General features: G+C 51.1%; 1 protein-coding gene across 2 annotated transcripts in view; it reads left to right on the forward strand.

Moving 5' to 3' along the window:
• The first annotated feature begins 47 nt into the window (after positions 1–47).
• INPP5E (inositol polyphosphate-5-phosphatase E) overlaps positions 48–9,423 on the forward strand; it is a 15,123-nt gene continuing 5,747 nt past the window's right edge. The window contains exons 1-9 of one of the 2 annotated variants that reach the window (XM_019510800.1): positions 48–115; positions 356–1,344; positions 3,727–3,850; positions 5,228–5,325; positions 5,794–5,918; positions 6,364–6,483; positions 7,088–7,195; positions 7,317–7,478; positions 8,033–8,148. In XM_019510800.1, the coding sequence (XP_019366345.1) occupies positions 566–1,344; positions 3,727–3,850; positions 5,228–5,325; positions 5,794–5,918; positions 6,364–6,483; positions 7,088–7,195; positions 7,317–7,478; positions 8,033–8,148 (1,632 nt within the window). In that variant the 5' untranslated portion in view covers positions 48–115; positions 356–565. The remainder of the gene's footprint in view (positions 116–355; positions 1,345–3,726; positions 3,851–5,227; positions 5,326–5,793; positions 5,919–6,363; positions 6,484–7,087; positions 7,196–7,316; positions 7,479–8,032; positions 8,149–9,423) is intronic. The other variant, XM_019510799.1, reaches the window with a different exon arrangement.

Consider the following 9,423-nt stretch of genomic DNA (forward strand, 5'->3'; position numbering starts at 1 on the left):
GTTGCTCGTGCCAAGCCAGGCCTACCCCGGTTGCTAGGGGCGGGGCGGGCCTACTCCGGTTGCTAGGCCCGAGCCGGGCCTGCTCGGGGCCGCGGAGGCCGTCGGGCCCGCAGCGGTGAGCGGGAGCCCGCGGCGCCCGGGGGTTTTCCCGCAGGCCGGGCAGGAGGGAGCCGAGAGCTGCCCTGGAGCCCCCTGGGCCCCCCGTGTTGCATGAACCACGGCCGCCTCCCTGCCCGCGGCGCGTGGGAGCTGGCGCAGGACGGGCCGTGCGGCGGAGCACCTGTGCCCGTGGCAGGGGCTTTGCCGGTGGTCCCAGCTCTCAGCGCTGACATATCTATATCTGTTTCTTTCCCAGGAGTGGCAAGTGCCCGGCGCCTGGAGCGGCTGCAGCAATGCGCTCAGGTGCCCTTCCTCCCTGGCCCAGGGGCCCGGCTGCCGTCGCACGCCTGGCGTCTTGGTTATGGTTCATGCAGGGGAACGTACAGCACCGGGCGCCACAGCGCCGTAGTGCGTGCAGCTGCCGGACCTTCCGGAGTGGCAGGCTCGGCCGGCGCTGGGGAGGACCATGAATGCCCCCAACGGGCTCTCGGGGTCGCACATGGACGGACGGGTGTTGCAGGAGCATCAGGCCATGCGGAAAGAGGCTGGGGACAGCGCGGCGTCCCCTGCGGAGGATCACCCCGACACGGGCTCCTCGCGGTTTCCCCAGGGTGAAATCAAAGCTGGCTTGCAGACTATGTTGTTCACCCCAAAGCCTCCCCAGCAGCCCAGGCTGGAGCGTGCGGCGTCTCTAGACGAGCAAAGCTGGAGGCGGAGGCGGCGGCGGCTGTTGAAAACGAGCCAGGAGAGCTTGACGGACCCCAATGAGACCAGTTCCTCCAACGGGTCTCTCCAGGAAGCATCCCCGAGTCCTCCTGTCAGGAGCAGAGGAGCGTCCCTTGGCAACCATTGGCATCCAGGCTCCTTGCAGGATGCCACAGAAACGAGCTCCTTCGGGAAGAGCAAGGGAAGCAGTTCCGACTCGGAGAAAGAAGCCTTCGAGCAAGGAAAGGCCCTTTCCAGCGGCAAACCCCGACTGCCCCAAATCGCACCTCCTCGAGCTCTGCCCCCGATGGATCTCAACGTCGTCTCGCATGCGCTGAGGACAGCTCATCGGATCGACTCGGATTGCACGGATTACCGGCGCTGCTCTGGGAGCAAGCTGGTGAGGCAGAGCGGCAGCAGCCTGAGCAACACCACCAGGCTGCACGGCAGCGGGATGGTCTGCGATAGCTGCTCCACGGACTCCATGAAGTCTTCCTTCAGCCTGCTGGCCCCCATTCGCGCCAAGGATGTTCGCAGCAGGTAGGTTCTCCGGTTTTACGCTTCACGGAGAGGAAGGCACTTGGTCCTGGGTGGCAGCTGCCCTGCCAATGTCTCGTGGCAGTGAATGCAATATTGTTAGTTACGTCCTTCTCACTATTCTCACCAGTGTGGGAAGAGCATATATATTGTATTTTTGTATGTGGCAAAACTCAGCAGAATAGCACGCTGGGGATGGTGAGACCTGGGACTAGGGTGGCCATCATAGACGACAGTCCGGTTGTCCTCTGTCTTCTCTTGACGCAAAACCAGATGCCTTTATGTCCTCTATTTTCCTCTTGAAGAGAAAAACAGAGGACATAAAGGCATCCAGTTTTGTATCAAGAGAGGACAGAGTAGCAGAAAACCAGCATGTCCCCTGTGACGGCCACCCTACCTGGGACCAGAGCATTTGGTGCTCGTCAAAGAAGTGGTAGAAATATTCTGAGAAGGACATGAATAAAGGGTGGAAATGCTAGTCACCGGCTGTGTTAGGTAAGGCTTCGCAGCAGAATGTTCTTCCCCTGTGCAGCTCTGAAGGTTACGGCTGTGTTTCAAAGATGAAAAGCCTGTGAGAATTATGGGGGGGGGGCGGGGAATGTCTGCCAGTGTGATGGACCATGGAGCATTGTTAATTTTGCTTGAGGGTATGTGATTATGAGAACCAGCCCAGCCATCTGACAGTAGTGCAAGCGTTGTCCTCATTCTTGTAAGGACTGAGAGGCCTTCACTGGTGGCGATGGCAGGAGGAGTTGACGTAACTCAGCAACGACTTGTGTCCTAAACCTCAAGGTCTCTAGAATCCCCTCAACAGGGAGCACCATGTACTTCCTCCATGCTTTCTTTTGGAATAAGCTACAGCAGTATCTCCTTCAGAGTGCACTGGGGAAAAAAACACTTGTGCCTCTATCTGAGCCACATGTTTTTTTCATCACAGAATGTCAATGTCCACCCGAGCCTAGCAGCTTGTCAGGCTAGCATGGGTAAGGTACACCAGTTTCCACTGACATCTGCCCATCAGCGAGTGGTGTGGCTAATATCACCTCCTGAGACCTTTGATTCCCTGGCTCACACCATAGTACACATTTACAGCTGGGCCCGCAAGCAGCGACCTGTGGCACAAGTCTAGCACGAAAATGTTGCTTGGCTCCTCTGGAGCTGTAGGAGGACAGCATAACCACCCTGCCCCAACCACTTTGCAGTAGCTCAGAAAATGTGTGAGAAGCCAAGGAAGGCCTCAGGCAAGCCCCTGATTCCAGGCAGCCCCAAACTTCCGGGTGTGTTTTATCTCTGAACCTTAAGGACATATCCACGTATGGCATCTTCTCTTCCTCAGTTTCCTTCCTGAGTCTCCTTTTTCTCCAACATACAGTAGATTTAGCTAGTTGCTTTGGAGGCAACAGGACTGTGCATCCTTCTTTTGTCAGCCACCTGGCTTATCACTCCAGTCCCCCTTGTCTGGCTGCCAGCAAACCCCTTCTGTAGGGTCCTCAAACTGCACAGTATGATTGTATGCAACAAGTATTACTAGTGCATAGAAGTTGGCACAACCCAACTAACTTAGCAAGCAAATATCCTGCAACATTTCCAAATGGCCAGAGTAAAAGTTTCCGGCCTGCATATCCAGTAGCATGTGGAACTCCTTGCTACAAAACAAAGACAAAGCCAGGAGCCTAGCAAGATTCAAAAGCAGATTAGACCGTTATATGAATAAGAACATCCCCTGTTGCATTAACTAGGATAAATAGTTGGAGGGAGTATAAATCCTCATGCTTTATTGCACAGGTAAGCTGTTATCTGTCTGGTACTGGGGGAACACTACTCCTGAGGACAAGTCAAGGTCTTCTTGTTGGCAATAGGTTTTATTGCACCTTCCTTTGAAGGTGCAAGGCACAAGATCAGGGCTAGACCATTGATCAGTTCACCCTTCCCTAGCACTATGCTGTTGTCATTATTTACAGGTTTTAAGGCTCAGTCTAAGCAAGATTAAAAGTGCTTATTCAGTCTGCTGTCCTTCTGCCCTGGCTTCTTGCCTGTACAGAAGGAGGTGGGTGGGGCCAGCCATTTTGAATGTTACATCATTTTGGACTTAGGGCTTCCAAAGCCTTTTATTTACAGGATCTTATGTGTAAAGCAACACAAGAATAAGATGACATGAATTTCATTCCTGAATTGCCTGCTGTCAGAACAATGGGAAGTCCATCACAGTATGTGACAATATATAGGGAACTGGTTCACATTGCTCTAGCGGGGAGGAGCAAAGCACAGGTGTTAAATATTACTTCCATTTGGGGCTGTTCTAAGTGGTCAGAAATCCCATTACCCTTTGGTTGTTTTAACAACATTAGGGCTTTTTTGCTCTCTTGCCTTCTCCTTTGCTTGCAGAAGCTATCTGGAAGGCAGCCTTCTTGCAAGCGGGGCACTGCTGGGAGCAGAGGAACTGAACAGATACTTCCCTGATCGGACCATTGGCATTTTTGTGGCCACCTGGAACATGCAGGGCCAGAAGGTGAGGAACAAGCATGTCTGCCTTTGGCTGTGGGTAGTGGAAGTTTCCCCTGCTCTGGTTAAGGGAACAGCACAACTACTTCCTGAGGAGCTATCACTTTCTATCTGCCTGAGGAGCTTAGGCTCTGAAGCTGCCCAGCCTTTGTCCATAATCCTAACCCCTCTTATACTTGCTCAGCTGTGCAGAGGAGCCCATTGTAATGGTGAAGTTCTGCAATCTCCACTATTGCCTTTGAGGAGAGCAGCTGCTGCTTTATTACTTGCTGCTTTGGTTATTCTCCAAGGTGCGAGTTTTACCAGGGAATGGTCATAACCCCACTCTTGCATAGCAGTGAGGGCTTCAACCACATGATTTAGGGTTTGAGGCAGAGGGATACTGAGCAGCACTTGGAAATTTAGCAGTGTCTGCAGGTATTCCCTCTGAAACCTGCATCTTAAAGGAGGTGCTGCTCACTAGACAGTTCTCCTCCATCTCTGGTACCACTGATGCCTCAGCAGTCAGCTGGCTTACACTGCCTCAGGCCACCAGAACACAGATGAGGAGCTCCTCTGACAAACACCCGCTGTTGTCTTGTTTATGGTGTCACTGGGAACTTTGCTGGCCTAGTCTGCCTCCTTATTACCCTCTCTTAAGGCTTAGAAGCTTCCACTGCAGTCAGCCTTGCTCAAAGCAACCAGTACTTTCTCCTGCTTTTCCCAAGGAGGAATCCCACTCAGGTCTCTTGAAGTGTTGGGGACTTCGACTGGCCTAGCCTTTTAACCTCAGGTAGCCTTAACTCATTGTTAATAAGGGCTAAGGCTTCACCACTATGAACAGCTCATTGCCCCCAAGCGGGTAAAATGGCAACAGAACAAAGTCCAGCCTGTGCACACACAGGCATGTGCACTCAAAAACCCATCAGCCTGAGCAACCAGTCTCTTCTTCCCAAGGAAGCATCCCACTCAAACACTCTGGTGGCTGATTCCTGTTTTCACTGGGATTTCAGCAGTTCTTGCCTTCTTATGTTGGATAACCCAGCTATGAATAGTTCACTGAACCAAACCCCACTACCAGATTGCCAGAAAGTGTAATTCAGCAGTAGAACACAAACCTGTAGACACCTTCCATCAGCCCCCCTTTTTCAGAGCAAAACCTGTTGGAATGGTGACACTGAGCACCTTGGCAGAGAGATGAGTAGGCTTCACTCATGTTTTGAGCTGCTAAGAGCTAAGATGTTCTGTGGATGCAAATAGTCATTGTGAGTAACAAATGGTTTATTCACCTGTTTTGCAAAGGCTGAATTGATTGCATGCTTGGTGAAGCTTGTAGATTTGGCTGGCCTTTCCTCCCTCCCTGTTCTAATCAGTTGCATAACCATAGTGTGTGTCTCTTCTGCAGGAACTGCCAGAGAACCTGGATGACTTATTATTGCCCACTGACCCTGACTATGCCCAGGACATGTACATCATTGGAGTTCAAGAAGGCTGTCCAGACAGGTAGCAAAAGCAGTGAGATGAATCGGCCTCTTTGCTTCTTACCCACTATCGCTGTTTTCCTTTTCAATTAGCTTGAAAACACTTTGAAGCAGGATCTTATTTTTTTGTACTTTAACAAATCGTATAAGCCATAGTATAAGGATTACCCTTCTCCCCAAATTTGGCACAACGCCCTATAATGGGTAGGGTGTACTACCTTACTCCCATGTCAGCATAAGGCCCCTGTGTATGAGAGAGAAGGAGCTTACTATGTGCAAAGGCTGGGAAAGCGAAGAACCTGCATTGTGACATCTTGCGCAATGCTGCTGTTGGTGCTGAAGTTTGGTTTGGAGGCTCTCTGCTCTCCCAGGGGGGCTTTTTACACCAGCTTAGTATTGGCTTCCCCCTCTTCAGTGCTCCCTGCTCACTTTTTCCCTTCTGCACCAACATAGCCCAACCATGTGACATGGCTGTTGTCTTCCCCTGCAGAAGAGAGTGGGAGATCCGTCTCCAGGAGACGCTTGGGCCCCATTACGTCATGCTGTTCTCGGCTGCACATGGTGTGCTCTACATGTCAGTCTTCATACGGAGAGACCTCATCTGGTTCTGCTCAGGTGTGCTGTTACCTAGTGCCTGGAGGACGTGCCTGTACAAGGGTTGCATGCTGCACAAGGAGCACACAGAGATGAATGCAGTGGCCTAAAGGAAATGGGCAGGTCCTCTTAAGAGATGAAGGTGCTCAGGATGCTCATGATAGGAGATCTCTATGGGGGTTGTGATGCTTACCAGCTTCTGGGGATGCCTGCAGAGTCAGCCCCAAATCTATTGTAAATGCAAGCCAGAGGGACAGAGTCTCAAATAGGAAATCTCCAGTGCTCTACATTTCCCCATTTTCCTCCTTTGAAGAGCTGGAGCTTTGGCTCCTCATGGGCCTGTGTTTGGATCATAAATTGGGAGCCTCAGGCCTTCTAAGCAGCGCCTCACTCAGATGGAACATCGTTTTCCCCCACAACTGTTCCCGCATCCCGTAGCAGTGACTGCTTTCCTTTCTTCCCACAGAGGTGGAGTATTCCACTGTGACAACGCGGATCGTGTCTCAGATCAAAACCAAGGGAGCACTGGGGATCAGCTTCACCTTCTTTGGGACCTCGTTTCTCTTTATTACATCCCACTTCACATGTGAGTCACTTAGAAACTTACCACAAAAGTCCTGTGTGTGTGTGTTGGGAGAGGTGGGGAGATGATTTCCTTGGCTTACAAATAGACACGCCTGTTTACAGTATTAGTTACTGCTCAAAGGTTGCTCTGCTGTGAAGCTACTGTTCTTTCCTTTTTGGTGCTGGTAAAATGGATCCATTCTGTGTCTTCTTTATGCACCAGGATCTAAACCTTGAGGAAATATAGTATGGAATAAACTCTGAAACACTGCTTCATCCTTTGTTAGATCTGAGACCTCACCCTTTCCCTCCAACTCTCTTGAAAGCCCTCTAGTTTGACCCTTGGCAGCTGCCCTCTGGTCTGTTCAACATCCATGTTGTCCATCCAGTACACACCAAAAGCAGCAGCTAAAATTCTTTCTTGCCTTTCATTACCTCCCCTCATCCATCACTGCCTTTTTAGCCTGCATGCCCTTCAGTGCAGGGATTATCTGCTTAGAAAGAGCCTAGCACATTTTAGAAGAGCCTAGCCATCTACTTAATAATAATACACAGTGATTGAATAGAAATTCTGAAGTCTTCATCTTTCTGGGTGACCTGGCATCACTCGCACTTCTGTCTTTCAGCTGGAGACAGCAAAGTGTATGAGAGGATGTTGGACTATAATAAAATCATCCAGGCCCTGGCACTTCCCAAGAATGTTCCTGATACAAACCCTTATCGGTCCAGCCCTTGTGAGTATCCCGAGATGTACAAGGCCATGTCTGCTTGTGTGCAAAAATGGCTTGTGCAATAATCTATTGCCTGAACACAGAGGTCCAGGGTTGATGAAGTCCTTTTTACTTGGATTTGCAGCTGATGTCACAACTCGCTTCGATGATGTGTTCTGGTTTGGAGACTTCAATTTCCGGCTAAACCAAGATCGAGAGGCTGTGAATTTAATCCTGAACCAGAACCTGGAGATGGACATGTCCAAGCTACTGCAGTATGACCAGCTCCTTAAAGAAATGAAAAATGGTAAGGGGCATGGTGTTGTCCCCCACCCTCAAATCTCGGGAACTGGGCATTGCCAAGCAAATGATTCTTTACTGCAAACAGAGCTGCAGTATAATAAGCAAAGATGTTGTACCTGGAGGGGAGGGCCAGGTGTTTTTGTATCAGCTGACATGTCAGATTTGGGGCACTAAGGTTCTCCCTGACTTGCTGTGCACTCTCACCTGCCCCTTGCTTCTGCTTTTTGCTGTGTGAAATGGGAAGATTTGTTGCCCACCTCACACCAGTGCTCAGATTTGATCAGGCAGGCTGAGATTCCAGTGGAGGGTCCACATACACTGAATTCTGTTATTGATTTGTTAGGCTTTTAGATACCTCCTCTCCAGTTCTTTACCACAAGACTTTGCAGCTGCAAGGTAATTCCTTTCTCATGTCCAGATTGTTTTTTGCAGGCTGAATGTCAGTGGCTTCAGTTTCTAGCTGGTGTGCACAGACTGCTGTAACCTACTGCTGTTAATGGCCAGGTTCTCTACGGAAGAATAGGTCCATTCTTCATGATGCCTTCCCTTCCCCCACAGGGTCTGTTTTCAAAGGGTTCCAAGAGGCTGCCATTCATTTCCAGCCTTCCTATAAGTTTGACATCGGGCAGGACTGCTATGACACCACTTCCAAGCAGAGGACACCTTCGTACACGGTAAGGGATTGCTTATATACACACATATGGAGAGGAAAATGTTTCTCAAAGGGAAAATCCATAGGGCTGTGCAGAGCAGGTAATAGTCGATTTGACAGCCATGTCAAATATTAAACCGGGTCCTGCTTTGATTTGCCGTCCGCTTCGACTCAAGGTCGAAGAATATTCGAGCTGCTTCGATTTCCCCATAGACTATAATGGGGAAGGTCAAAGCAGGCTATAACTTTGGCATTTTTGTCTGACCTTGATGAAACTTGCAGGAATGGTAGCTCCTGAGGAGCCCACAAAGCATGCCAACTTTCAAGAAGATAGGTTCAGGGGGTTTGGAGAAACAGCACCCCAAATTCTTGAGAGAGAACCTCCTGTGACTTCTGTGTGGAAAGCCACAGGGAGCTCAAAACTGCAGGCTTGCCAGCCCCTGAGGAGCCCGCAAAGCCTGCCAACTTTCATGGTGATAGGTGCAGGGGTTTGGGGGAAACTGCACCTTAGGCTGCTGACAGACAAAACTCGTGATACAGATGGAGTGAGGAGGGTGGCATTCACTCCATCTGCCCCTGGAGCTTGGGGAGCCCCAGCAGTGGGAGGTTCATCTGGAGGAACACAAGCTGCTCCACCGAACCAGGACCCAAGCAGGTGCAGTGGGGTGTCACAACATCCGCAGCCATGCTGAACACCCTCTCGCTTGGCACACTGGTCAGCGGACAGGACAGGTATTCCCGAGCAACTGTGGCCAGATCCGGCCACATCAAGCTGTGGGTTGCCTGGTAGGCCAAGGGGTCGCAGGCCAGGGGCTCCACAGGCTCGGCAAGATAGGCAGACACCATGGTGTGAGGGCTGTCTCCCTGATCCTGGGGTCTGGTGGGTCTGGACCCCCTAATGTTTGCCATGGCCTTAGCCCATATTGGCAGTGCCTGTGGTGGAGGGGAAGACTGGCTCGGGGATGGCAGGCTGGGTTCAGGCAGTGGATCCCCTGTCCCACTTCCCTCTGCCTCTGCCGTTCCACCTCTGTCACATTCTTAATAAGTACCTCCCTCCAGTGAGTCAGTGTCTCGCTGCCACGTATGGTGCCCTTCACCCTTGGGTCACAGATGGCAGCCAGCATATGCACTGTGTTGGACCCCAAGGGTTCAAGCCTTTTCCTAAGGCCATCCTTCAGTTGCCTCACCAGTGCCTGCACATCTGGTGAAAGTGACCTGCCCTAGCCAGGAACATTGGCCCCCAGGAAGCTCTCCATTCGGCTGCGGAGCTCCTTCACTATGAGGACCACCTGGCTGA

The sequence above is a fragment of the Gavialis gangeticus genome, unplaced genomic scaffold (assembly GCF_001723915.1).
Source record: "Gavialis gangeticus isolate Ggan-Ray unplaced genomic scaffold, GavGan_comp1, whole genome shotgun sequence".
In the NCBI taxonomy this organism is placed as follows: domain Eukaryota; kingdom Metazoa; phylum Chordata; order Crocodylia; family Gavialidae; genus Gavialis; species Gavialis gangeticus.